This window comes from Eleginops maclovinus, chromosome 1 (genome assembly GCF_036324505.1).
Source record: "Eleginops maclovinus isolate JMC-PN-2008 ecotype Puerto Natales chromosome 1, JC_Emac_rtc_rv5, whole genome shotgun sequence".
Classification (NCBI taxonomy): Eukaryota; Metazoa; Chordata; class Actinopteri; order Perciformes; family Eleginopidae; genus Eleginops; species Eleginops maclovinus.
In genome coordinates, this window is record NC_086349.1 from 21,428,199 (window position 1) to 21,455,805 (window position 27,607).

The 27,607-nt window shown below is 39.7% G+C and overlaps 3 protein-coding genes across 5 annotated transcripts; all 3 read left to right on the top strand.

Annotated features, from left to right (window-relative positions):
• Positions 1-339: 339 nt before the first annotated feature.
• Positions 340-6,476, top strand: LOC134872237 (calcium-independent phospholipase A2-gamma-like). The gene is given in 10 exon segments (XM_063895448.1): positions 340-480; positions 1,367-2,884; positions 3,039-3,191; positions 3,277-3,434; positions 3,748-3,842; positions 3,936-4,107; positions 4,219-4,276; positions 4,492-4,686; positions 5,007-5,078; positions 5,080-6,476. Coding segments are annotated over 9 exon segments (2,715 nt in total). The 5' UTR covers positions 340-480; positions 1,367-1,459; the 3' UTR covers positions 5,467-6,476.
• A 3,958-nt stretch (positions 6,477-10,434) lies between these two features.
• On the top strand, positions 10,435-20,926 carry nfascb (neurofascin homolog (chicken) b). The gene is made up of 26 exons (XM_063886810.1): positions 10,435-10,586; positions 10,687-10,792; positions 10,884-11,074; positions 11,493-11,615; positions 11,768-11,986; positions 12,651-12,762; positions 12,927-13,114; positions 13,188-13,319; positions 13,396-13,539; positions 13,842-13,953; positions 14,042-14,205; positions 14,288-14,435; positions 14,536-14,660; positions 14,745-14,837; positions 14,928-15,134; positions 15,659-15,729; positions 15,828-16,050; positions 16,529-16,644; positions 16,982-17,192; positions 17,298-17,420; positions 17,727-17,900; positions 18,009-18,140; positions 18,226-18,295; positions 18,702-18,713; positions 18,900-18,935; positions 19,370-20,926. The coding sequence occupies exons 1-26, from the start codon at positions 10,511-10,513 to the stop codon at positions 19,599-19,601; spliced, it is 3,540 nt and encodes a 1,179-aa protein (XP_063742880.1). The 5' UTR covers positions 10,435-10,510; the 3' UTR covers positions 19,602-20,926.
• Positions 20,927-21,932: 1,006 nt separating this feature from the next.
• LOC134866562 (acidic mammalian chitinase-like) lies at positions 21,933-26,969 on the top strand. 3 transcript variants are annotated; one of them, XM_063886797.1, is made up of 13 exons: positions 22,047-22,052; positions 22,162-22,250; positions 22,351-22,404; positions 22,489-22,518; positions 23,112-23,316; positions 23,893-23,949; positions 24,052-24,217; positions 24,882-25,006; positions 25,101-25,224; positions 25,326-25,508; positions 25,650-25,766; positions 26,409-26,541; positions 26,643-26,967. In XM_063886797.1, the coding sequence occupies exons 3-13, from the start codon at positions 22,380-22,382 to the stop codon at positions 26,936-26,938; spliced, it is 1,461 nt and encodes a 486-aa protein (XP_063742867.1). In that variant the 5' UTR covers positions 22,047-22,052; positions 22,162-22,250; positions 22,351-22,379; the 3' UTR covers positions 26,939-26,967. The 3 variants fall into 3 exon arrangements, with proteins under 3 accessions (XP_063742859.1, XP_063742867.1, XP_063742850.1); XM_063886789.1 differs by lacking the exon at positions 22,162-22,250 and having other exon boundaries at positions 21,933-22,053; positions 26,643-26,966; XM_063886780.1 differs by lacking the exons at positions 22,047-22,052; positions 22,162-22,250; positions 22,351-22,404 and having other exon boundaries at positions 22,461-22,518; positions 26,643-26,969.
• The last annotated feature ends 638 nt before the right edge of the window (positions 26,970-27,607 follow it).

Below are 27,607 nucleotides of genomic sequence, written 5' to 3' on the forward strand. Positions count from 1 at the left end.
TATCCCATAGTTACAACTGAACCTTTTAAGTTGTAATCTAAAACATTACTGCATTTAATTAAAAACCACTACAGACTTGGTTTTTCGTTCGTATCACATGTTGTGGCCCATACACAGCTCTAAGGGGTGTGTGTTGCGACGTACAACGCCAATAACATCAGCTGACTGAGGGTGCTGCCCCCTCCCTAATTTTAGCCCTGTGCTTCAATGCTTTCAGTCAACAGTGACAGCACGTGACACAAAGCCTGTGCGGATTAACAGCTCATTGGCCAATACTAGTCCGCCCCCCAGCCCAGCTCAACCAATAGGATTTAAGCATTCCACGGCAGAACGTTTCAATGAGAATCAAAACAAAGAAGACATCGTGGTTGTCACTGTTTGTCAAAAGTGGTGTGCTGGATTTAGAAAAAAACACATTTGCTTCAAGAGGAATTGTAAAGGCAGAAGAACAAGGTTTTGAAGTTCGGGTAAATCTTCAGGGTGAGCCTTTATCTTACATTTCTTGTCAAGGTTAGAATGGCTATAATCTACTGACCTTAACCTACTTACTGTGAATGGAAACAATATGCATTGCCAAGCTGTATGCCTTTTCTATTTGTGAAGGCACCACAAAGACGTGTTTTAATTGCACTTTGTTTTATAGTCATTGTCATAGTCATCTACTCATATTTACAGATCGTATATCTGTGTTCCTAAATGTCCATATCACATTGCACAACGAAGAGAGTTGTTTACAGCTCATGTTCACCGAATGATTTGCTCTTAGGTTTCATGTTACATTTATAATGGGACACAGTACTAAGAAAAGGTGGAAGTGCAAGGTTATTGTGGACCAAAATGTTTGTACACAGTCAGCTCAACCTGACAGTGACTCTTGCTCCTTAAATCCCTGGAGAATGAATACCATTGACTTTAGTGATCCCCTGACATTTAATCTAGCGCCACCAGCAAGAAGACATGTTCTGTTGTTATTGAAATGTCTCTGCAATGTTTGGATGGATTTTCATGAAATGTTCAGGAATTGATGTTCCCTTAAGGATGAATTGCAAGAGCTGTCATTCCCAGATTTTTCAATCAAGCGCCAAAATTCTATTCCAATGATCAGCCTCAGTTGCACTTTTTGTAATGCTAATTAGAACATGTGTGCATGTTTACAGGCTAAATTGTGATTGTGAACATGGAAAATGATAAACCTGCTTAAAATCAACATTGCTATATTGAGAATTGTCATTGTTATTATAATAGAGCTTGTTAGCATACTGACACTAACAGCAGTTCAAAGGATCCCTGTGGCAATACATTGTCATATAGCTGCTAGCCTGGCTGTAGACTTTCTCTAATGCTTCTGTTTTGTGTTTTTTCCTAGATTCCTGTAAAAAAACAAACGACATTAATCAATGCAAGCTCAAGAGTGACATTTGGACATTTGATTGATGCTGCGCACCACATCAGGTCAAACATGGGTCGGTTCCTCAGCACCAACTTGTATTCAAGTTCTGTGAATAAGACTTTGAGATCATACTGCAAAATTAGGTACCTAATGAGCCTTCTCAGAAAGCACCATTGTCTTGCTAGAACACCGCTCGGCCTTGACCTTCACAGATATTCACTGCTGACACATCCTCATCCATCCGGATTCACAAAAAGAACTACTTTAAGAAATCTTATCCACACTGATACAAGTTCTGCCTCTAACAACTTGCTCAGAGATTTTACCAAAGAACTGAATCATCTCCAGGTTGTGCGTTTTTACTCGTCTTCTAATAGGAATACATTTAAACCTGAAGCTCCAATTGGAATCCTGGAAGAGACTCAGAAAAGTTTTCTTTTGAGTCCACTGGGAGGACGTTTTGGTCAATCATTTAAAAGATTGTCCAGACACATTAATGTTTATTTTAAGCGAAAGGATGTTGCACCTTTGGCTGAAAATGACAGCCTTGTTGTCATTACTCCAGAACATCTTGGTAGATCACAGAGGCGTAGTATGAGTCAACGGCCAGCCAGAGAGCGAAATGTATCGGAGTGCAAAGACACAACGCAGCCTATAAAAAGCAACGACACACAGGAGAGCTTAGGAACAAGTCCTTCAACACAGGACTACTCTGGTCTACAACTATTTCATATCAGCTCTTTGGCAACAACATTTGGTGAGAGCTACAGTTACGTTGCTAGACACATTAACTCAGTCTTTCCAGCAAAAGCTCAAATGCAGGACAATTTGGAAACCATGTCTTCACCAAGAAGCATAAACAGGAGGCTGAAAAAGAGACAAATGCAAAACCCTTCCATCATAGAGTATAAGGAACCTGAAATTTCTCAAGTCAAATCAGGTGCTAATCAGGCAACAGTGGAACGAACCAATATCTCCAGCAGCTGGGAGGAGAGCTACCAACACTATGCAAGACACATCAATACTTATTTTGGGGCCAAGGTTACCGGAAAACAAGCTCATGATCTATATAGGAAAGAACACATTTCTGTGAAGCAGAAGGAGCTAGAGCCATTTTCAACACGGTCTACCTCACAAACTCAAGGTGCAATATTAGAACTTGAGCCAGACGAACCTGCCATCGATGAAACTGGAGGCCTTTTCCACAGCAGCAGTAATACCACCAACTTTGGGGAGAATTATTCCCAAACAGGCAGATATATCAATCAGTTTTTCTTTGGTCAAAGTAGAAGGGGCGAGGATGAGGTAATTGAAAGTCATCTCATAACGTCATTGGACTCTGGATCTGCTGCATCTGAAAGACCAAAGACTGTTTCCTTTATGGACTACCTTCGACATCCCACAAGTGCCATCCCTGACTTGCTGGGTTCTTTGACCCAGACTCGTAAACCCAGACCTGCTATGACTACACCACAGGCAATGATGGATCAAAAGGTTAGTTGAGCTGACATGTTAAGTTATTTCAGTTAGAAACTGAAAATATTAAATTAATGGTTTGTCTAAAAAGCTGCACACTGTGTTCCTATCTAAAAACACACCACACTTGTTTGCATGTTAATGAGTTCAATCTCTGGTGGTATGCTCTCAGTTTGTCCTGAGTCGGAGGCACGCGGAGGAAATGACCCGAGGGTTGATTGGCACTCTGTCCCAGGCTTCATCTCCACAAGATCTTGCTGCTTGCTTGGCCACAGTGAATGAACACCTCATCCGTTACCCATCATGCAAAGCTGTAATGTGGCAGGTGTGTTGTGAAACAATCACATTTACAAATGTTTAACAATCATATTTTGACCTCAGTGAATTCTTAACGTGTGTTTGTTTTACAGGAGAAAACTGCAGTCACATTGTTGAGAAAGAGACGGACCTTCGGAGATAATGAAGAGCTGCAGAGCGCCTTGAGAGAAAGTATGGCGCTAATCGGTTACATGGATCCAGTCAAAGGTCGTGGCATCAGAGTGCTCTCAATTGATGGTGGTGGCACAAGGTAAAAATGAAAGATCTCTAATGAATTAGAGCCCGGTGAAATGACAGTGATCAACACAAGAACAGCAATGTTTGTTTATTTTCAGTATACATTGTTTTTGTTATGTCCATAAAACATCATAAAATCATGGAAACATTTCCATCAAGTCTTCAAATTGTGTGTTCCATATATCAGTGATACAGAGGACTATTATCGATTCATCAATTAATAATTTTTTTATAACTCAGAGCACTCTTTAAGAGGTGTTTACTTATTCAACTCATTATAATCTTTATTTGATATACAATACATTCACTATTTTGTCTTTTCCCAGAGGTGTGGTTCCTTTGCAGGTATTAAAGATACTGGAGGCTGAGACGGGCAGGAAGATCCACGAGCTGTTTGACTACATCTGTGGAGTGAGCACAGGTGACAAACATCAGAAATACCAACATGATGCTATTCTCACAACAGCTCGGTTCTTCAGCTTGTATCTCACTTATCTGCATGTGTTTACCTTAGGTGCTGTTCTGGCCTTCATGCTGGGTCTGGCTCATTTTTCTCTGGAGGAGTGTGCTGAAATGTACCGACGTTTTGGCTCTGAAGTGTTTAGTCAGAACCCGCTTGTTGGCACCGTGAAGATGGGCTGGAGTCACTCTTATTACAACACAGAGACCTGGGAGAAAATACTACGGTATTCACTGAGTAGATTTGAATAAAATAAGCAGTGCAGTGAGTTAAGTAAATTCTTAACATATTACATTAATACAATCATGTCTGAATGTTCTGTTTTTATTCTGTTTAGAGAAAAGATGGGAAATAGAATACTTATCCAAACAGCCAGAGATGAGCTGAGTCCCAAGGTAAGACAATGCAATCACCATGGTGGGTTTTATTCAGTTTTGTACCATGAAACTCAAAGCACTGATGGTATTATGTTGCATTAATATTGCCTAAGCTGCTAAAGCTAAGCCCCCTACTGTAGAAATAATGTAACAGTTTTTCTTTGTAAGCATTAAACTTGCAGTTGGCAAAGGTTTTGAAAACATTTACAGATTTTGTTTTTGGCATCTTTCAGGTTTCAGCAGTCAGTGCAGTGGTAAACTGGGGTACCAGTCCAAAGGCCTTCATCTTCCGCAACTACAATCACAAACCAGGCTCTCTCAGCCGCTATGCAGGAGGCTCAGCCTGCCAGATGTGGGAGGCAGTGCGAGCTTCATCAGCTGCCCCAGGATACTTCCAGGAGTTTGCTTTACAAAGTGACATTCACCAGGTAGCAAACTGCTGTAGTCTGAACTTTCATTGTTTTTTTAGTTCAGGATTTCTGTGAAGGACTCAAAATGATACTACAAATGATAGAGAAGAATGGTGGTATTATGTGTGAAAAGGGATTGTTTAAAAAGGAGGGGGCAGGACCGCATTTCACTTCTTTAAACAACAAGATATACTGTGGCATAATTACATTTTCTTTGGTATCGGTATCAATACAAACTTTAAGTGCTTGCATAATTTAAGAACCTTAACCTCATTTTGTGTTAAGTAGGAGCTATGCCCATTTCCCTGTACCATTTTTGATTCTGTACGTATTTGTAGGATGGAGGAATTATCCTGAACAATCCCTGTGCCTTGGCTGTCCATGAGAGTCGTCTATTGTGGCCCAACCAGCCCTTTCCAGTGTGTGCTGTCCCTTGGCACCGGCCGCTTTGATAATGTCAAGAGGGGACCTGCCACCTCCACCAGCCTGAGGGCTAAAATCAGCAACCTGATCAGCAGTGCTACTGACACTGAAGGGGTCCACACCCTTTTGGACGATCTACTAGCTCCAGACGTGTACTTCCGCTTCAACCCCATGTTGAGTGCTATGGTGTCCCTGGATGAGAGCCGGCCTCAAGCCTTGGACCAGCTGCAGATAGACACCCATAACTACCTGGAGAGAAACCGGCCCAAACTGGCCCGACTCTGTTTGGTGCTCGGGGCGGAGCGTTCAGCTGTTAGCAAAACTAAGGACTGGATGAATGAGAGAGCCTGGGAGATGAAGCAGAGATGGGTGTGAGTAGGTACAGTATGAGGCATGTCTACACAGAGATGCGTAATGTAAGCACAGATGGACACACAAACAGGCTGTGGTCACACGAGGAACGCCTTAAAGACTGATTCAATTTGATATGTGTTCAAGACCACATACCAAAGTTCAAGGACAGCAATGTCAGTCTGCAACTTTGTTCACCAGGTCTGATTTACAGGTATTTCAACATCATTTTCAATATTGTACAAATATTCATGGTTTCTAGAAGATTATTTGTTTTTCTTTTTGAGCAACCATTAGGTGATAATGAGTGAAATGCACTGAAACTAGGTGCAGACTAAATGGCAACGTCCAGCCTGGAAAGTAAAGACATTGCAGACAAGTGCCTTACACCTGCATTCTTTCTAATGGCCAGCAGGGGGGGGGGCTGTGTTGTAAAAGCAGTCTGGTTATGTAGAAGTCTATGAGAACTGACTTGATTTATTACCTCAGCAAAGATTTTCACGTCTACACATTTCTTAAGTGTAAATGAAACCGCAGTCATATCTTGAAGCCTCAACTTTATTTTATTTGGTTTCATATGCTCAAGAAATTGTGTGTTGGTATCTCAGCATTGCAAAAGGTTTTTCTGTCTTGTGCATTTGTTGTTAAACTTTTAACATATTCTGACCTCACAATTACAAAGCCAGCTATTTAGACATATTTTATGAAGGGAAGATCTACTTATCATATAAATTTACTGATGGCAAATCAATGTGAACAATTGAGAACATACCTCACTTAAATATAGCATGTTGTTGATAACTTCTTGACCTACAGAACAAACACGAACAATCATGAAATACAAATATGTACTTTTAACAAAGGTCTATGTAACATGCACATGTGAAATAATTCAATATCCCATTATTTATTGTGCACTTATCAGTGTTGTTGAATGTAATATCAGCTATAAACTATACATCACTGCTTTATGTAATTGTGCTTTTGGCATACAGTATGAGTATTTATTTATAATAAATTAATATTTATGGAGACCCTCTCAATTGTTATTCAAACGATTTTTCCTTTACTAAATGCATAAAACAGTCACCACGTTTCGAATACCTAAACCACCGTTGTCATGGAAAATGTGTACGATTTTATCAATGAAGGAGCAGCCATCCAATAATTTGAATGTGATGGGTTAAATCTACTCCATGTGTGTGGAAGCTGTGCCCTCCGGGTCAACAATGGACGGACTTTGTTCCAGACAGAAACGCTTTGTGTGAGAGCGTGTGCGTTCGTGCCAGCCAGAGTGAAGATACAAGGTCAGTAACCCACCCCCCGTCTAACACACCCTGCAAATCAACAGCACAAATGAAAAAAATGCAACAACAAAAAAAGAGAAGAAATTCTCTCTTAGCAAGCTGCAGTCGATTGTTGCTAGATAGCTGGATGATACCTAAACCAACTAGTACATGACATTTCCCTTGTGTTTATCTTGGGCCACATGAGTCTCTGTTATCCTGCCTGTCACCTGCTTTAAACTGATGGTGGGCCACAAAAACAGATGCTGCTGGAACAGGTGATGATGATGTGAACCTACTGTGACAAGATGAGAAGAGAGTAGGAGTTCGCTTTCACTGCAACAAGTGGAAAAAAGGATCAAGGAGCAGAGAAAACACTTAAACTACACTCAAAGGTAGGACCTCAAACAATTACTACATTGTCCATGTTAAATTGAATTGTTTGTGGATATAAAGCACTAAGTATTATAGCAGATCAAGAAATGTGAGGCCATGTGAAGGAGTGAGTCCCGTCTTGCAGCTGTCGCTCAAGACGGCTGTAAGTGGAAGTCAGGTTTTAATGATGTCATAGTCTGGGTTGAGAAGTGGGATGGGTCTAGAACTGCATCAGCAGATTTTTATGAGGGTGAACATGATTGTTCAGCTCTCACACCTGACATTGAGACAACTGGCATACATTTTCATCACTTTGTCATAGACAGATGTGACTTTGGCACAGTTTCTAGAAAACATAGGATATTTTGTGACTGGCAAGGAACATTAACAATTCAGGGAGTGTAAGGACATTTGCCTGTGGATTACTTATCTTGCTTTATCATGTCAGGAAATAAACGTTATGTTTACCATAATGTTGCACAGTTATAGCACCAAATATCATCAGTCTTCATATATTATTTTTTTCTTTATCTGGGCTGACGATGTATGTCTGTTGATTGGTTCATCATTTTTGTACAGACTGAAATGTATACTTGAATGTTAAGGATTGTGATCAAATGAGTAAACCATTGTCCTCAAATTAGGAATTGGACTGAGTGCCCTGTAGCAAGATGGATGTTTGTGGTTTTGACTGAAATTTGAATCAAACCTTTATTAGACATTCATTTCTTCATCAGAATCAGAATACCTTTATTCAATGGTGATAACTTTAAAAAAAAACCTTTACATTTCCATAATAGTTCCACCATATGTCCCTTACTTAGATGTATAACCAGTTACCTTTCAAACCAATGATGTTACCCTCAGTCTCAGCTTTATTTTTTGTTAGGTGCTTATTGGCAATGTGGATATGTTAACACATAAAATAAAGAGGATACTTTATCTGCTAGACATTAGCATGTTAGCATGTTGACATGAGCATTTAGCTTCACGTTCTTTGACTAAGCAGTCTCACAGAGCCACTAGCACAACTGTAGGCTATTGTTCTTTTTACAGGATGCTTTTTGAGATTACATTTTTAGTTTACCCCGAACTAACCAGAAAAGTCTGAATCACAAGTTGGAGAAACAATAATGTTTTGACTGCACAGTGGTGATGACTCAATGTAGCACAGTGTCCTGTAGTGTCTCTCCAGCCTCTTCTTGTTCTCTTCCTGATGCAGTGACGTCAAAGTGCAAATGATAGGTGCTCTGAGTCTGAACAGGCAGCTTGTGCGGTCGAGTTCTCTCTCCCACATGCCATCTGCTTTTAGCCGAACCCTGGGCACACGTGCAAAAGGAGACCCGCGAGCATAGAGACCTTCTTGTCATCACTGAGCTGGCTCTGTCTGCCTCTCGGCCTCTTCACTGTGCAATCTGGTGCATGGCACTGATCACTGCTCACTGCCAGGCCAATGTATGGGGGAAAAAAGCCCATTCTGAGAGCCAAGAAGCTTAACATGTCACTTCTGCTTTTGTTTTCCCTGTGAGTCAAGTCAGCTTGTCAGTTGTGAATACAGAGGAGGGGATCAGGGCCAGAGGATGCTGAGCTATGAGAGTCTTAATGATTCACGTCTCAAGTGATCATACACTCTATCCAATGAGAAACATATTCATGCTAAATACTTGTGAATAAAAACCTTGATGAGAAGTTTAATTTAATCTGTAGGCAGAGCTATCTCATTTTATACCCCTCCTTCCCCAGCATCACGCTATTGTTTAGCACATCAGCTGGTTTGTATAAGTAGCCCCGTGTGGATGCCTGAAAGCCCACACAGGTTGGGACTCCGTCGAAAGCAGTGAGATGGCTTTTGTTTAACTATAATACAGCTTCTCCTGTGAGTTTGGCACTGTTCTAAAAAATACAACTGGTTTCCTCCTGTAGGATTTTCTCAGCTGAATGGCTATGACCTTTTCCTCCTCTGAGGATATCCATGGGAAAGTTTGTGTAGATGTCATATGTCTTACAAAACATAGATAAGGTCCTAATTGTTACAAAATACAGGATGTATGAGAAGGGAGTTTGAGATGTCTAATTTCATATCACAGAAAGTAAAATTGTTGTTGAGAAAGATGTGCTGCATATTTCCAACCTTTGTAAGGACTATTGCGCTGGAGTCATGTGACTAGCCATATGTGAAATTCATATGAAAGAAACAAACATTGCTTTCATACTTCCTCAGTTCTCTCCAGTCAACAATGAAGCCCACAATTTTGATGTCATCAAAACCAACAAGAATGCTCTTGTTGCTTTGATAGATATAAATCAGGCTGAAATGAAAAGTGATACTCTGTTAAATACAAATCATATAAAAGTCCCCAACTGTTGGCTTAATAAATCCAAACTTTTATAGCTTGAGGACTTCAGTTTGTTAACTGTGTGAGCAAACTTTGTGGTTGTGTTTGATTGAGAGGGATTGTTCAGACAGGATCATGGGAGCAGGGTCAGAACAGTGAAGTGATGTGGGTGAGGAGTAGGTGGTGTATGGCGCTCATTCATTATTCATAAGCTGGGTAGGCATGAGTGTAAGTGGCAGTGACAGAAACTCTATTACTGAAGTGTATCAACTCCTCTAGGGTTCTTGACCTGATTTTTGAGGCTTTAATTGGTATACTGCACAAACAAGAATAATTTGGAGTAATCGCTGCATTGGGGAAACCACAGAGATGGGGAGGAGAGAGCCCTGATTTGACTTTAAATGAGAGAGGTAGGTACTGACAAGTATTTGTTCTAACACGACTTGTGGTTCAATGCTATAACCACCAGTAATAATATTGTGAAAGGAGTTTTAAGACATTTAATTAACACTTTTCACTCCTGTTGATGATGAGCTGTTATGTTAAGAGAATATGGTACAGCAGTGTGATTCCAGTTGTTGAGATGTCAGTGGTGGAGATAATTAAGAACATTCGTTAATCATGTTTCTTCTTTAATGGTACTTTAATTTGATTGGACTTTATGCTTCTTTTCCACCTCATTTAAAAAGTGTCTTTCCTTTCTTCTCCATAGCATTTATCGGACAACTAGTTACTTTTCAGATTAAGTGTCAGTGAAAAGGCTTATATAATACAGCTCATTATTACAAATTGAACACATTGTTCAGAAACCATTTTGTTGTATGGCTAATGTCAAATGTTTCACAAAGTGTTTCCAGATTCACCTAATCGTGATTTCCCTTCTATCGGTTTGACAAAGAGTTATACAATTATCTAATATCTTTAAAAAATATATTTTGACTCAAAGATGAGAAAGAAATCCCCAGGTCTATAATTTTCTATAAATGAGGTCTTACCCCAGGTTAGGTTTGTCATGTTGTGACCGGCAGAGTTGGTGAAGTACATTTTCCTGTGGTTCCATGCTCTGTAAAGATGGGGACACTGGTCGAACCAGCGCTGCTGCTGCTTCTATGGCACAGTGTTTGGGCTTTTGACGTCCCTCTGGAAGGTGAGTCTGTAACTAATATTGCACTTTGTAATTTGGGATATATCTTGTATTACCATGGACATTTTTAATATCCTGAGCTGATTTATTTCTCTGTGTGCAGTCAGGCAGCCCCCAACCATCATAAGGCAGTCAGTGAAGGATCATATTGTTGACCCTAAAGACACCATGGTCATAGAATGTGAAGCCAAAGGAAACCCTCACCCTATGTAAGAGCTTATATAGCCCAGTGAACAGTGATATTTTTATCTGCAACACACCTCATTGTTTTTTCCTCTCTTTCTTTACATTTTCCTGAAGTTTCTCATGGAGGCGTAATGGGAAATACTTCAACGTGGCTCGTGACTCTCAAACATCGATGCGCAGGCGCTCAGGGACGCTGGACATTTATGCCTGGAACAATCCAGAACAGTACGAGGCCGAGTATCAGTGCATTGCCTCCAATGAGTATGGATCTGCATACTCCAGCAAAATCAGACTACGACTCTATAGTAAGATCAGTATTGGGACTGCAAGAGAATATTTGTTTGTTGCTATTTCCTAATATTCACCACTGAACCGTGACTTACAGTAGGATAAAGTGACACACGTCATATGTACATTACTTTTCAATAAAATGCTCTACAATACAATGTTTTCTATAAAACAATCACCAATATTTTAGAATATATAACTTTTTAACTTTCTAAAACAGCAAAAGTCCATTTCCGGTCATTTTTAGGTTCAAATTTGCATATTTGTATTGAGCTGGAGCCTAAATCCGGAGTCATTACATGTCAGTAGGATCAACTCATTGCTTGTTTTGGTCTTATTATGAGATTCAGATTATAAAAAGACCTGTTTTATAAGATAATATTCTTATGTGGTAGTTCATTAACTGCTCACACGTCTACCTCTGTGTTTTTGTAGGAGCTCCTGTGTGGCCGAGGGAGATTCTGGAGCCAGTGACGGTCAGCGCTGGCTTGCCTCTGGTCCTATCCTGTGACCCGCCACCAGGCCCACCCAAACCTGAAACCTACTGGATGTCCAGCTGTAAGTGTCCCACCATAGTTACATCTGATTCACTGAAGCCCTGATAAGCCTAAACAGGGGAACACTCTAATGAAATGCCAAACACAGAAGCTATTTAAAAGCTGTTGAAATGGTTCTCCAGTACTTGTTTCTTACACTTTGTTTTATGTCAGGCTCGTATGCGAGACCTTTCAACTGGCCGATCCAGACGGCTGTCCCCACCATGCAGCCCGTGCGGCCGGACCGCAGGATATCAATGGGAGTTAATGGAGATCTGTACTTCTCTAACGTCCTGTTGAATGACTCTGCTGTTGATTACTGCTGTAATGCACGCTTCCCATACAAGAATGTCATCCAGCAGAAGATGCCCGTTGTTGTTAAAGTTATCACCAGTGAGTATGACTGTCTGTCCACTAGGACTTGACAATTACTCGCTATGAGAAGTCTTTAAATGGATTGTGAAGAAAAACCTATGACACAATATTGTGATAAATGACTATGTTGTCTAAATCGGTTACCAAAAATGAGTGTTATGTGTAGCTGAACTTAATTTTGACCTTAAACAGTTAATTTTGCAATACATTTAATAATGGAATCAGAAAATACTCCATAATCTCACTGGTTCAATAACAGGCTACTATACGGTTATTTCCTACATGTTATTTATTGAATTCCTTAGAAAACATAAACATAGACACACACACCAGGTCCAGGCTTGAGTTGAGTTGTATTGGTGTACACTAACATCTGCTGTGTTCATCTATACTACCTCAGCTGTTTCTAAACAAACCAACACTAAAAACGATCACTTTTAATGCCTTTTTTTCATTTAAATCCCTGTGGTGTTGTGGTTAGTATACCTATAGATTGGACCTTTTGTTTTATTCCAGACCATGTCCTATAAAAGACTACTCGTTGGCTCCAACTAAACATAGTAACTGTGGTGTGTGTGCTCTGCTTTAGCGCGCATCTCTTGTTGAATTAACTTGGTTCACGGTCAGACAGGGTTTATGAGTGCTTGTGTGATTAGTGTATTCTGGTTTGCTTCCTCCCCAGCTCGTACAGTGGCCGAGGCTGCCCCCTCCTGGCTGTCTCCCACCGGCTCTTCCAGCTCCATACTGGTCCTGCAAGGGGAAGAACTGCTCCTGGAGTGTATCGCTGCAGGAGTGTGAGTGTCAACCAAAGATCACAAGACATGTACTAGTGATGCAAATAGAATATTCAATGCGATTGTTTCAAAGAGCCAGTGTGTTTGTATATTTTCTCTTTAGTATGATTTTGACTTTGATGTCTGAAGTCCTCCTGTGTAAAGCCTTGTTTATCTTCATCAAGGCCAACTCCTCATATTACGTGGACCAAGAATGGTGACAACCTGGCAGTGATGCCACGAATGAGAATAAAAAACTTCAACAAGATGATTCAAATCCCAAAGGCCTCTTTTGAAGATGTGGGTGAATACGGCTGCACTGCCACCAATAAGCTTGGATACATAGAGCACACAATAACCGTCAGGGTCAAAGGTGAGCGACACTTTTAGAAACATTTCAAACTGCAAAATAATGTGGAAACAACTAAAATGATTGTGTCTGACAGCGGCTCCTTTCTGGCTGGAGAAGCCCACCGATTTGGTCTTAGCTCCGGAGGAAAATGGACGCCTGGTGTGTCAATCTGATGGCGCTCCTCGTCCCACTGTCAGCTGGTTCATTAACGGGGAACCCATTGAAAGTATGTTTTTGGAGAATGTCTACTATGTTTTTTTTTGGTAAATATGATGAACATTTGTGGGTTCTTTCTTCTGCAGCTGCTACACCACAGGCTAACAGACAGGTCTCAGGAGACACACTGATTTTACGCAGTGTGACCGTTGAAAACACAGCCGTCTACCAGTGTAACGCTTCAAATCAGTTTGGCTACGTTATGGCCAACGCTTTTGTCAACGTGCTACGTAAGTTACCACTCTTTTAATAACATTGACATTGCAAAACATTGTTTTCACACGGACTTGTCTAGTGGAAGACTTTGAATTCTTAACCGAGGGATAACCAATTTAAAAACGTTTTTAGTCCTTCACGCAAATACATTTTCAATGTCATGCTCACGTTGAAAATGGGCTCATAAATTAGGACATTATGAACATTTTAAAACTAAAAATACATTTTAGGGAGCCCTGAAATGTATATGCATTTGATAACAAAACGTACCGATTAAAAATAAGAAAATGTTTGTATTATTATCAATGTATTTTAGATGCAACGCCACGTATTCTCGGGCCCAGGAATGATCTCGTCAAAGTGATTGAGGATAGACGTACCCTCTTAGACTGCCGCTACTTTGGCTCTCCAGTGCCTGAATTGCGATGGTGAGAACACACACTGTATGAGATTTAAATGCAAGGAGTGTGTACAAATCAGCTCATGTGTGTGTGTTTATGGGTCTGCTTAACACAGGACCAAATATGGACAGGGGGGTCTTGAAGGAAATCGTTTTAGGACACTTGGTAACGGGACTCTGGAGATCAAACGCACACAGGTAGAAGATCAGGGAACCTACCTGTGTATAGCCAGCAACGTCGCAGGAAGAGATGAGATTCAAGTCCGAATAGAGGTCAAAGGTGAGTGTCACGCTGTTTCGTATGAATAATCTTTTCCATTTTTATTTGTGTGATACATAATGTTTGAAACCCTTCTTCTCAGAGCCCACTCTAATTGTCACAAGACCACAAAATATGAAAGTCATGCGTGGAACCGATGTGCGCTTGGAGTGTGTGGTAAAATCAGATATCACTACACCTGTCACAACCACCTGGATTAAAGACAAAAGGCAGGTCACTCTTGGCTGGAGGTACGTCTTTTAATTCATTCATTATACAAAAGTACACACCAAAAGACTACTTTTGTTATTGTGTAAACCCTTGACCAATTCTACTCTCTTGTTACCTCAGACTCTCTCTGGATGAATCGAATCTGATCATCCCGAATGTAATCAGAGGCGATGAGGGCAATTACACCTGTGTCATTAAGAGTGAACTGGAACAGAAGTCTGCCTCAGCACGCCTAATGGTGATGGGTAAGGCATGCTTGAATTAAAAGACATTTCAGCAACCATGAGACAAGGTTGGCTCTTTAATTGTTCGCAAATTTTTGTTTGTAGACCGTCCAGATCCTCCCACTAGTTTGGAGCTGTCAGATCCATACGAGCGCACTGTAAGACTCAGTTGGGTCCCCGGAGCCAGCAACCACAACCCGTAACAGGTAAGAGCTGTTCAACTAAACATATGCTCCTTTAGCGTTATTGTCCTGTTGTATTTACCAGACATTTTCTCAATTTATTGCTCTGTTGCAGATTACTTAGTGCAGTTTGATGATGATGACTGGTTGCCTGGAAAGTGGAGAAACCTCTCAACGTATCCAGGGAACCTCAACTCTGTCATTCTTCATCTTACCCCGTTCACCTACTACGAGTTTCGGGTCATCGCTATCAATGAAATCGGAATGAGTCGCCCTAGTCGTCAATCTACGCGCTTCCAGAGCAGTGGTGCACGTGAGTTTAGTTTTCCTGAGATACATACTAGCTCTCAGACACATATAAAGCTAGTAACTTATTTTGTCTAGCATATCGTTCCATTTTATTTCCTATGTCTTTTTGTCTTAAGTATATTGTACTGTATGTTGCACTATTGCCGGGCTTGGGAATTCAGATTTTGATTTCCAACAACTACACTGTAGCTTTTGTGCATATGAAAATAAAACCTGTTATCTTCAATAATACATTTAGGGAACAATTATTAATTTTGGATCATATGTTTATTTGTTTTCTGGGCAAGAGTGAGTAGCCAGAGTTATATCAGTTTGCTCAACATAAAGCATGGAGACAGTGAATACAAAATTGGACCGGTAAGAAACAGCTAGCCTGATTTTAAATTCATTTTAAGGCTGAGTTTAGCTTCATATTTAACTGTTAAACAATAATTAATTTGCATGTAACTTTAAGTGTTTTTTTCCTGAAATGTTGAGTCAAGCATTATAAGCTTATGATTTTAACACTGTATTTGTTTTCCTGTACAGCCCCAGATATAGTCCCAAAGAACGTGAAGGGTGTGGGTACGTGGAGGAATAACATGGAGATCAGCTGGGAGGTAAAGAACCCATCACACATTTAAAGTAACTGTCTCCTCTTTATCGTGACTGTTGAATATTTACATTTCTACTACAATGAAATCAAACTGTACTTCAGCCTCTGAGCTACAGAGAGTGGAACGGGCCCCACCTGAAGTATCTTGTGTGGTGGAGAAGGAGAGATTCCCGAGAGGAGTGGAAGAATGCAACCACTAAATGGAAGAGGTACTACATCTATGACGCAGATACCTTCACTCCTTACGAGCTCAAAGTGCAGGCTGTCAACGACTTCGGGCTGGGTCCAGAGTCTCCTATTGTCATTGGTTACTCTGGGGAAGACCGTAAGTAATAAAATCCTCCAGTTTGTGAGATATAGATACAGCGAAAAGTATTATTTCTTCTTCTGCTATGTTTAATGGCACACAACTGTTTAGCGTACTGAAACCAACTTCTTACCTTCGCCTCAAAGTGCCGGTTGTGTCTTTTTAGTTGCATTTTCTTTTGATAATATTTTAAAATCTTCCTTTTAAAATTTTGATTGACCCTTATTTCCTTGAATTTTTTACCCATTCTATTAGTTATTGCCTACGTTCAATAACAACCCGTTCAATCACCATGACTCTGTGCCTTTTTTCCCCAATTAATTATTAGTTACACACTATTATGTTTACAGTTATTACACCCCTAATCAACATCGTCAATCACAGTTTGAGATATCTGCACAACTTAGTCTGATTTCAACACTCATCTTTATTGGGTCTATTTTATGTAAACATTTTGGCTAAGTTTTCCTTCCAATCACCTCTTTGTGTTCTTCAGGTCCCTTAACGGCACCTCTGAACCTGAGAGCGTCTGACATCGAGAGCACCCAGGTGACTTTGCACTGGGACTCTGTGATGCACGGCGATATGCAGGGAGAACTGAAGGAATACAAGGTACTTATATTTGTATATTGATAGACTACATTATAACCTGATGGCAATTTCACATCAAAGGTGAAGTCCACTGTTTATGATGGAAAATCAAAAGGCTATAATGAGCTAGATAACAGAGCTTTATGTTAAAGTATGGAAAGTAACAGCCGTCAGTGTTGCATGACAAAGATAAAGTGTACTTTATTGGTATGCAGAAGTTATTTAAACAACTAAATAGTATGCAACCTTATAACAAATCATGAGCATACATATGTACTGTATAAATACCTAGTATTGAACCGGCAGTGTGCAGGAATTCATAATGAAAATGCTCAGTGTTTTGCTTCTCATCTGTCAGGCTTACTACTGGAGAGACAGCAGCCAGCTGAGGTGGCTGAGGGTCAACAGAGCGATGAAGTCTAGATCTTTTCTAGCCGATGATCCGGAGCCCTCGGGGGTCCTCACTGGGCTCATCCCCTATAGCAACTACAAGCTGTATATAGTGGTGGCAAACAATCGATATGAAGGGCCGCCCAGTAATAACATACACTTCTCAACGCCGGAAGGAGGTAAGAAAAGGCAATCATTAACCATCCAAAAAACAAGAGCAAAATCATTTAATGTTTATTTCCAGCATTTATATATGTTGTCTCCTGCTGTGTTTTTGTCTGTAGTACCATCCGTTCCCACATCCTTTAGGATCCAACAGCGACATCTTGACAGTATTTATGTCGACTGGGACCTGCCAGCCGAACCCAACGGTGTCATAACTGGATATTTACTCAAGTATCAGACAGGTACGTCATCCAAACCTCTGGAACATTCATTTTGAAGTGTTGAAGAAACAGCAAAGCTTTAATAACATAAAAGAAAGCTGTTCATTTCACAAAATCTGACAAATAACACTTAGGTCCTGGTAGCACATAATAGCACAATTTAATATGCACTCAAAGACCAAAATACCACAAGTATGTTATCGGAAGGTTAATGAACCCTTGTGTGGGCACTGTCCGAGCAGGTCAGCTTCATAATAGTGTTGTTGTGTGCACTCTCCCAGCATCAAGAGTCCTCTAAACACACTTGGATTTCCACTCTCTTCACAGTGAATGCCACTAGGGGAGAGGAGGAGCGGGTTGAAGAGTTCACTCCAAATATAACAAGTTTCTCACTCCGGCGATACGACCGCTACACCAGATACAGATTCTCCGTGGCCGCACGAACTCGGCTCGGGATAGGGGATTGGCATACGGAGGAGTCACTCCATTACACCACAGAAAGTAATAAACTGTTTGCATCAACACATATGATGACCTGCCACATTAACACTTTGAGTTGATGACGTAAGACTATGTATTTACATTTGTTCGCTCATATGTGTGTCTCAGTATATGCACAGGATCAGGTGGACATCACCACTCAGGGCTGGTTCATCGGGATCATGTGTGCTGTGGCCCTCATCGTGCTCATCCTACTCGTAGTCTGCTTCATCAAGAGGAGCCGAGGGGGGAAATACCCAGGTACAGTGGTGATTCTTTATATTATATAATGTCCAAAAGCAACACACTGTATCTGTTCTTACAGTGTAGCTTGTTTTCATTTTAGTACGGGAAAAGAAAGACATTTCATTGGAGCCAGTGGATGACAAAGATCAGGAGGGATCGTTTGACTACAGGTTAGCATGGCAGCAGACAGTTGCTGGAAAAAACACAAATTAAAAAAATACTCAATATTTTATACAGACATTCTTAACCCTGAATATATAATTCATCATTATGTTTCCTATAACACTGTACAGCACTATAATCATTAAAAGTGACTTATATAATTGTGCATTTACATCCATTTGCTCTGTAGCTGTGCATGAGCTTTGTGTTTGGGGATTTCAATCCTACAAACCTTATGTCTGCTGCACAGGTACAAATCAAATCTGATGACAGTATTTATGACCTTTTTTGTGATAACTCGTAATCATATTATTTTCTGTTTTGTTTTGCCTTTCTTTTTACTCTACCTTTTTCTATCTAAACCTTTATTCCCCCCAAATCTCAACCCTGCTGTTTTCCCATGAACCACTCAAGGTCTCTTGAAAGGTAGGAAATACTAAATATTGACTCGTTGACTCGCATGGGTTTTTGATGCAGTGTGTACATCTACAGTCTTATACTTATTACAGAATATTTGAACTGTTTAAAGCATGTTATGAGTGAATGATCAATGAAGTGTGATGAAATAACTCTGACCAAATGAGTATCTAATACAAACTCTTCATATTTTAGGATAGCACGTATCTCCACTCTTCCTTACCCCCGACGGTACGTAGAGTACATGAACATTTGACATGTTTTATACATCAAGTTAAATTATATCCTACATCCTTTCTGTCTTCTTGTGCTAACATTCAGATTAGGGCCGGTGCGATATGGAGAAATGATATTATGATATTTTTGACCAAACACCTCATTATTGACATGTGAGATTTTTTGTATGGGTCGACTTTTGTTGCTTTTTTTGAATATTTTACAAAATGTGAATTTCTAATTAATGATCATTATAAAAGTAGAAGATATTAAGTGCAAAAATGCAAATGAGACAGCAGCTTGACAGTCCGATAAGTTGAAAATGTAACATCTATTCACTGAAAAGCAATTTAAAACCAGGGGGAAACACTTGTGCCATATTAAGATATCAAAAATCTGAGAATGTGTCCAAATGTGAGGAGGTAATTCTAGCTTGCATTGTTTTGTAGAGAGGAGGAAAGAGGGCTTCAGAGAGGCCAGCCGTCTATAGAAGCCATAATGAAGCGATCAGACAGTGACGACAGTCTGGTGGAGTATGGTGACGGATGCGAGATACAGTTCAACGAGGACGGCTCTTTCATCGGCCAGTACACAGGAACCAGGAGAGATGTCAGGGAGTTGGACTTTGGTGCAAGTCTGGAGCTCCACTCTCCGATGAATACCATCTACTCCCTGGCGTAAAACTCATAGTCGAACTACCTTTCTCTTTTTCAGAAGACTTTGCCGTGTTTGTACCCTCCACCTTTGATCGAAACTTTGGGGTGCGTGTTGTTTGTCTGCAGGAGGAAACAGCTGGAGCATGAGGTGCTGTAACCCTCAGACTGATCGACTGTCATTCATTTAAAAAAAGAAAAATGGTGGAATATTTGGGACAAAACCAAAGATGAGATCGTTATCATCTGATAAAATGCAAGCTATATGTTTTGCATTTCTTGTAAATACAAAAAGCTGTGTGTCATGTGCATTGGCATGAGTGCATGTTCAGATAGCACATCAGAGGAGACAGAAGTGGATCCGTTTATCATGTTGATAAAAGACGTTGCCGAGACCAACTTAACTATATTCATTGCATATTTTTCTTTGAGCTAATTTCAATAATGACATTTGTGTTATGTTTATGTGTTAGTTTGAAATAGGGGCACAGACCATATTTTGCCGATCACAGGAGCCACTATGTACACTCTGGATATGGATTGCATACTCTTATTCGATGCACTAGTGTTTATAGTGTAATGTCAGAGTATAACGGTGTTGTTGGTGATAGGTGAAGGATAATAAAACATCTCCAGGGAGTTATTAGTCATCTGCACACTCAGTTTGAGAATTGTACATTGCTGGAGGGCAAGAGGTAAAGCCAGTATCAGGTATCAGTAAGCAGCCATAACCAGGCGCTTGCTCGTGTGTCTCTTTGAACCTGCTTTAAACTCCAATTCATAACTTTTGATGTCACCATTTTAGTTTATTTGACCCCTAACATTATCCGTGTATTACTACAGTTATGTCCTAAATGTAAATAAAGTGGAAAATATGTATTTCTATCATGTTTGATATGACTCCTACTGCTAAATCCAGCTAATCTATTCCTAATAAACCTGATAAGGAGGTTATTCAGCTTCTTTAAATAGTATTATTATTATTTGTTTTGAACTGTTTGCCGGTGTCTGTGTTTAAAACATCACCACAGTGCATACTATTTGATGAAATAACCAAATACCTAATTTGATTTAAAACTGTAAGTGAGTAGTAGAGGAAGTATTACCACACTCACTGTCAACTTACCTTACAGTACAGCCTGGCTTGTCCAAAGGTAACTATTCCCACTTACCAGCATGCATTTCATCGCAATTATTAGTGTTTTACAGGGGGATACAGGGTCCGGATCAGGACTATTTCTTGGCCATTGACCTGCTGGAATTGGCTTTGCAACTGGTTTTGTTTTCCTCTGTTCGCAGTGTTGTGGCTAAGCTGTATGCATATTAAACATACAGATGTGAGTTGATGCTTCTCATCTATCTCTCGTTCACGCAAGACAGGAAAAAGCATATTATTTCAAGTGTCTCTCAGACTGCTGCTGCATCAATTTGTCCTACATACAGTATATAAACTGTAAAGCCATCTTGTGAACTCTGGCCTTTTTGCTGCTAAAGGAGATAACCTGCAGGTACGTCATCAAGGGATCATAGAGCTCAAGGATATCTTATCAAACAACCATTGAGGTTTATTACGCCTCTGATATGATACTGTAGCGCCTGATATTGGGTGTTTATTATTGCAAACCCTCTGATTAGAGGAGGGAATGACAGAATCGTAAAGTATAGATTAACAGGCAACACCTTTCCTTTGCGTTTCTAGTTAATGCAAAGTCAAGGAGGTCAAGATCGGACCTGAGCAAACGATACTGTGAATGACTAAGAATACAAATATGCAGGAAAACAGGGTCTAAACATCATGCTCTTAGATTTGTCTTGCAATGATCAACCTTTATATACATCAAATTGTCCTGTAACTGATACTGAAAGGTGTAGCAATGCTTTTAGTCCTGCTGATACCAAAATATATATAATATATGCTACATGTTTTTTCAAGCTTCTAATTAAAATAGTACCTGCTTCTAAATTGTGAGCCTTTGCTGCTTTCCTCACTCCGGATTTGACAAAACAAACATTTAAAGACATCACTTTGAGCTGTGAGAAAAAAAAGGATTGGCATTGAGCAATTTGCATCCAAGATTACCCTGATTATAAAACACATTAATGTTGTGTCAAGGACAGTCTACAATATATTAACCCTGATGCTACATTTCGTTTTTGGATCCAGGGAAACCATTTGAATCCTGACGTCATATAAGATACAAAGCATCAGTTTATCAAGTTAATTTTATCCGCTTGAATTGTTCAGCGGTCCTGCTCTGATCTCGAGATATCTGACAATAAAAACGGATATCACATTCTATTCATGTCACCTTCGGCAGCTCTTTACAGTCTAATACGACTTTTTTACAGCGACAATTAATCAGTCTCAGGAGCATCAATGACACTTCACTGTCTTGTAGCCTTTGTCCCGTTCTTATCACGTCTATAAAAAGGACTTCCAGGAGGATCCCAGGAGCATTCAGCCAATCGACTGTGAACCGGTGAGTAAAGAGCACACAGAGATTATCAGGGACTAGATTTCTCATGGTTAACCTTAAATTATAAATGTGCATATACCTTTTAACTACTGCTTGTTTTCATTTATAGTTGTTTGTTGAACTACACCTGGGGAACGAATGCAACATTTCTTTTAACCCGAGTATAACAATAAAGATATTTCTTCTGAATACATGTTTTAGTATGTGCAGTAATACTTCCTACTACAGACTCTATATGGTTAACTAGTTGCAAACTATAATGCAAGATTCATAACACACAATTATTTTAAATTGTTGCAGCTCTGTGGAATAGGCTCAGCGGACACAACATGGCTCGACTTACAATCTTAGCCGGTAAGTTATATTATCCAAATGTTGTATTCATTTAAAGACAATCATTTGTGAGGAATATGTTTGAAGTCTTTGTTTTCCTTTTAGGGTTGTCCCTTTTGATGTGTCTCCAGTTGGGTATGCATTCATTATATCACTTCTGTATCATACATGTACATTCAGAGGTGGGAGAAGTACTCAGATATTGTACTTGAGTAAAAGTGGAGGTACCAGAATGTAGAAAGTAAAAGTCCAGCTTTCGAAATGTTACTCAAGTAAAAGTACAACAAATATAAAAATATGCTTATTTGTGTGTATACTTGTGATGCAGATTGGCCCATTCCAGAATAATATATATTATATGTTTTGATTATAATTATTGAGGCATTCATGTCAAGGTGCAGCTTTATATTACTTTGTATACTTCAGGGTAGCTTGTGGATGTTACTTCAGGTTTAAATGAAGTTATTTCAAAGGATTTATTATATTTCACATTATAAATCCAAATCTGTAAAGTAATTAAAGGTACAATATAAATGTAGTGGAATAAAATTAAATTATTTACCTCTGAAATGTAATGGAGTAGATGTACAAGGTAGCAGAACATGGAAATACTCAAGCATGGTACAAGTATTTCCAAATTGTACTTGAGTAAATGTACGTAGTTACTTCCAACCTCTGTATCGCTTCTAAACAACTTTATTCTGAATGTTTTCTCCTCTCTTTAAAAGTGTCTTCAACCAAACTGGTGTGCTACTTCACCAACTGGTCGCAGTACAGACCAGGTGCTGGCAAATACCTGCCCGCCAACGTGGACCCAAACCTCTGCACACACTTGATCTACGCATTTTCAATCATCAGCCCTTCCAACGAGCTGTCAACATATGAGTGGAATGATGATGTTCTCTACAGATCCTTCAATGAGCTGAAGAACAGGTGACGTATTACTGCCTGCAGGACCAATAATACCTGAGGTCATATCAGCTGTTATTTAACAACAGCTAATCAGCAGTCGAGTTACATGTTTGTGACATGTTGTGATATCATTTAGTTTCCATATAAGGAGATTGTAAAAGAACAGTAGACGGTTAAATTGAATGCGGTGGTGAAAGTTTAACTAGGTAGAAAGAAATGTAAAAGATATTTATAGACGAAAGACAAAAACAGGGGAAAAGGCAAAAGAAAAACACAAATACTCAAAGAAAGGGTTTTGAGGAAAAACTGTGACTGAAGCAGGAAATCATGAGTTTAAAAAAGGCATGAGTACATTGAGTTGTGAGAAATGAACATGGGGTTTGTTTCAAAAGCAGTTTTATAATGTACAGTATGAAGTATGGATTTAATCATTTAGAAGAAATAATGAATTTTAAGACTGATTGTTAAACACCGTTTTGGATGCAGGACTCTATCATGTAATTTGTACATGCCAGGATGATTCCTTTCAACTTGGCAGTAAATTAAAGGATCCAACTTTCTCTTTCATTAATACATTTTAATGTTCACTGCTTACAGAAACCCTCGTCTGAAGACTCTGCTGGCTGTCGGCGGGTGGAACTTCGGATCACCACAGTGAGTCCACTAGGAATCACAAAGCTGTGAAACTGCTTTATCTCATATCATTTTGAATACATCATCTACAGTGTTTCTATATGTTCTTTGACATGTTTACAGATTTACCATCATGGTTTCATCCCAGGCCAACCGCCAGAGATTCATCCAGTCTTCTATCAGATTTTTGAGACTGCATGGCTTCGATGGGCTGGATCTGGACTGGGAGTATCCCGGAGCACGAGGAAGCCCAGCAGAGGACAAGAAGAGGTTCACAGTCCTCTGCCAGGTCAGTATGGAAAACCTCCCCTAGCAGCAGCAATGAAATAATCCCACACAGACGTTGAAGAAGTACTCAAATCCCTGAGAAATGTTACTTAATTTAACGTAGAAATTCTATGGTCTGAAAAAAAACATTACAAATAAAAGTCCTAAATCCAAAATGTCACTTCAGTAGAAAAACAGAAGTATGTTCAGCTAAATCAGTGTTCACAGTATTTTATTTGTTTAAAATACTACATAATTCTTGTTTTCATCACGAACAAATACATATCAGGGCATTTTAATGTTGTAGTTTGTCAATATGGTGCCAATGTTAGACTTTGTAAGATACTGGGTATTAGTAGTACAGCTGCATTATATCATATAAGCCTATCACATGTCGTATATGTCAAAAAGTAACTAGTAACCATGAGTGTTTAATGAACGAAGTGGAGTTAAAGTACTATATCTGCCTATTAAAGTTAATGGGATACAAGTAGCACAAATGGAAATACTCAAGTAAAGTACAATTATGTCAAAAATAGTAATTGGGTAATGTACTTAGTTAGTTCTAGCACTGATCCCACAGAATGAAACATTAAAATAGCAACCTGATTTAAGATACTACAGCAATGTGACTTTAAATGGTATTATATTGTACATCTATCCTCAACCTTTTCAATTGCGTTTAGGAATTACTCGCCGCCTTCCAACGAGAAGCCATTGAGACCAAAAAACCACGGCTGCTGCTCACAGCTGCAGTGGCTGCTGGGAAGGCAAACATCGACAGTGGATATCAGATTGCTAAAGTTTCAAAGTGAGTTCAAGTGACAGCGAGTCATTGAGCCTCAAAGTTGTCAAACAAATGTGCTTTTCTTTTTGTACTATGTGACATCATGCTTGTTTTACAGGTATTTGGACTTTATAAATGTCATGTCTTATGACTTCCATGGAGCATGGGATTCGTCCACTGGTCACAACAGCCCTCTGTACCGTGGCTCTGCCGATCAGGGCGAGAGCATCTACTTCAATGTGGTTAGTAAACTGTTTAACAACATGTGTCATCCTCATTACTCAGAAGCTGAATACTCAAGACGTCCTTGTGTTTTTAATATTAATAATTTTTTGTCTCACAGAACTTTGCCATGAATTACTGGAAGGACCAAGGAGCTCCTCTTGAAAAGCTATTAGTTGGTTTCGCAACATATGGACGCACATTTCGCACAACATCCACAGCTAACGGTGTTGGAGCACCAGCCAGCGGAGCAGCCGCTGCCGGGCCTTACACCCGGGAAGCTGGGTTTTGGTCCAACTATGAGGTCAGTCAAAGTTCAATAAAAAGCAACACAACATGTTTAAAATGAACTCAGTGCAGATTTTATTAGTTCAAGCCCCACATGAATAGATGTTTAAAAGCATGTGGAGGATGTTTTGATTATCACTTCCTTCCATTTCTACAGATCTGCACTTTCCTCAATGGAGCCAGTGTCAACTGGATTAATGATCAAATGGTGCCCTACGCCATTAAAGGAAATGAGTGGGTTGGGTTTGACAACAGAAGGAGCTATGAACTCAAGGTAATAAAAACATATCTTGCTCCATGTCTCATGGAGATACTGAGCAAGATAGAAGAAGCATATCTTGCCAGCTATGCACTAGGAACAGCTGACCACAATGAGGCAGCACAGACAGTTTTGAATACCTTACATCGAGCAGAAGATGGCACTCTAACTGGAAACTGTATTCTTTGGCAAAAATCCCTCAGTCTGGAACTTTTTGTTGCATCATTACAAGTTCCTGCATTTTTGCTTTAGAACCAAACACTACACAAGGAGATCAAGCTTTGATTAACAGTAAGCACAATGATCATCTGCATAATTAAGTCAATCTCTGCTAAGATACTATTAAACATGCAGAGAAATATCTACCTTTAATTGGAAAAAGAGAGAAAATGTTTAATGTTCAATTCATTATCAAAAGATCTTTGGATTAATCATTTTTGGGGAAAATGCCAGACACGTATATTTCAATTCAAACTAAATTAAACCATATTGTGGCATAAGGTCTTATTAGGCCTTTCAGGGCCCACACTTGTGCAGGCAAATACAGATAGCTCATGTATCATGTAACCTTTAAATGCTTTGTTACTAAAATATTTTTCAAAAATAACAAAAGTTGCATTTTAAAATGAGGGGTTAACTATCATCTATATTCCATAGGCAAAGTTTATGAAAGATAACAAATTTGGAGGGGCCTTCATCTGGGCTCTGGACCTGGATGATTTCTCTGGACAGTTCTGTGGCGAGGGAAACTATCCTCTCATCGGCTATCTGCGCTCTCTTATTGATTCAGGTAAACAAAAATCCCAACACTTCAAACCTTTCACTATCCTCTTTTAAGAAGTAGACACGTTCCATAATGTCTTGAATTTAAACGTGTTTTTTTTTTACTAGATTTCCCACCTCCAGCTCCTGAAACCACACATGCACCAGACATCACTACAACCCGTCCCGTCATAGGAAACAACACAACAGCCACCACTGCTCCAACAACTCACACTTCCAAACCTACCACCACAACATCTGGCGTTTCTGGAAGTGGTTTTTGTGCCGGGAAGCGTGACGGCCTCTACAGAAATGACGAGAAGCTCGGCACCTTCTATCAATGCTTCCAGGGAAACACATTCCTCCAGCATTGCCCAGCTAATCTCATTTTCAGTGAAAGATGCAACTGCTGCGACTGGGCTTAAATAAATATATTCTGCATTAAACAGAAATGCTTCTTTTATTTCTGGAATATTCCATTTTAGTTACATTTGTGTATACTATAATCAAATAATAAACACGACAAACCTCAGGGTTCGGTGCCTCGCTCAAGGGCACCTCGGCAGTGGCTCAGGAGGAGAACTGTCACTTCTCCAGCTACCAGCTCACTCACGTTTTTTTGGTCCAATCGGGACGTGAACCGGTGACCCTTTGGACCCCAGTCCAAGCCCTTACAGACAATGCCGCCCCAAATGGTTGGGCTGGGATCTAATCCACAACCTTCAGATTGAAAGACGACATCACTAGCAAAGTGTCTGTGTGTCTTATTTTGATGCCAAATAGAATAATACAACCTTTAATATGCCTGGTGAATGCTTTGGTGGATAGTAACAGCTGCTACAAACAACATCTTGGTTTTTTATTTGAAGTAAATGCTCTCAAAATCATATGGAAACCAATTTGCTGACATGATTATCTTACCATAATAGTTTATTTTCTACTGTTCTATACATTGAGACACAGAACTGGTTTCTATACGCCTGTGTGGTTTCTAAAAGGAAGAACAAAACAAAGGAAAGTTGCGTCACTATTGCTACACAATGACTAAGACATGCATGGGATGCTTGGAAAAATGAAATAAATAGTTTCCATTA

Coding starts and splice junctions, on each gene's coding strand:
- nfascb (XM_063886810.1), top strand. CDS start 10,511: ATGGGGACACTGGTCGAACCAGCGCTGCTGCTGCTTCTATGGCACAGT. Junction 13,320..13,395: donor TAACGGGGAACCCATTGAAA/GTATGTTTTTGG, acceptor TTTCTTCTGCAG/CTGCTACACCACAGGCTAAC. Junction 17,193..17,297: donor CTTCTCAACGCCGGAAGGAG/GTAAGAAAAGGC, acceptor TTTTGTCTGTAG/TACCATCCGTTCCCACATCC.
- LOC134866562 (XM_063886780.1), top strand. CDS start 22,461: ATGTTTGAAGTCTTTGTTTTCCTTTTAGGGTTGTCCCTTTTGATGTGT. Junction 22,519..23,111: donor TTTGATGTGTCTCCAGTTGG/GTATGCATTCAT, acceptor TCTCTTTAAAAG/TGTCTTCAACCAAACTGGTG. Junction 25,767..26,408: donor GAAGGAGCTATGAACTCAAG/GTAATAAAAACA, acceptor TATATTCCATAG/GCAAAGTTTATGAAAGATAA.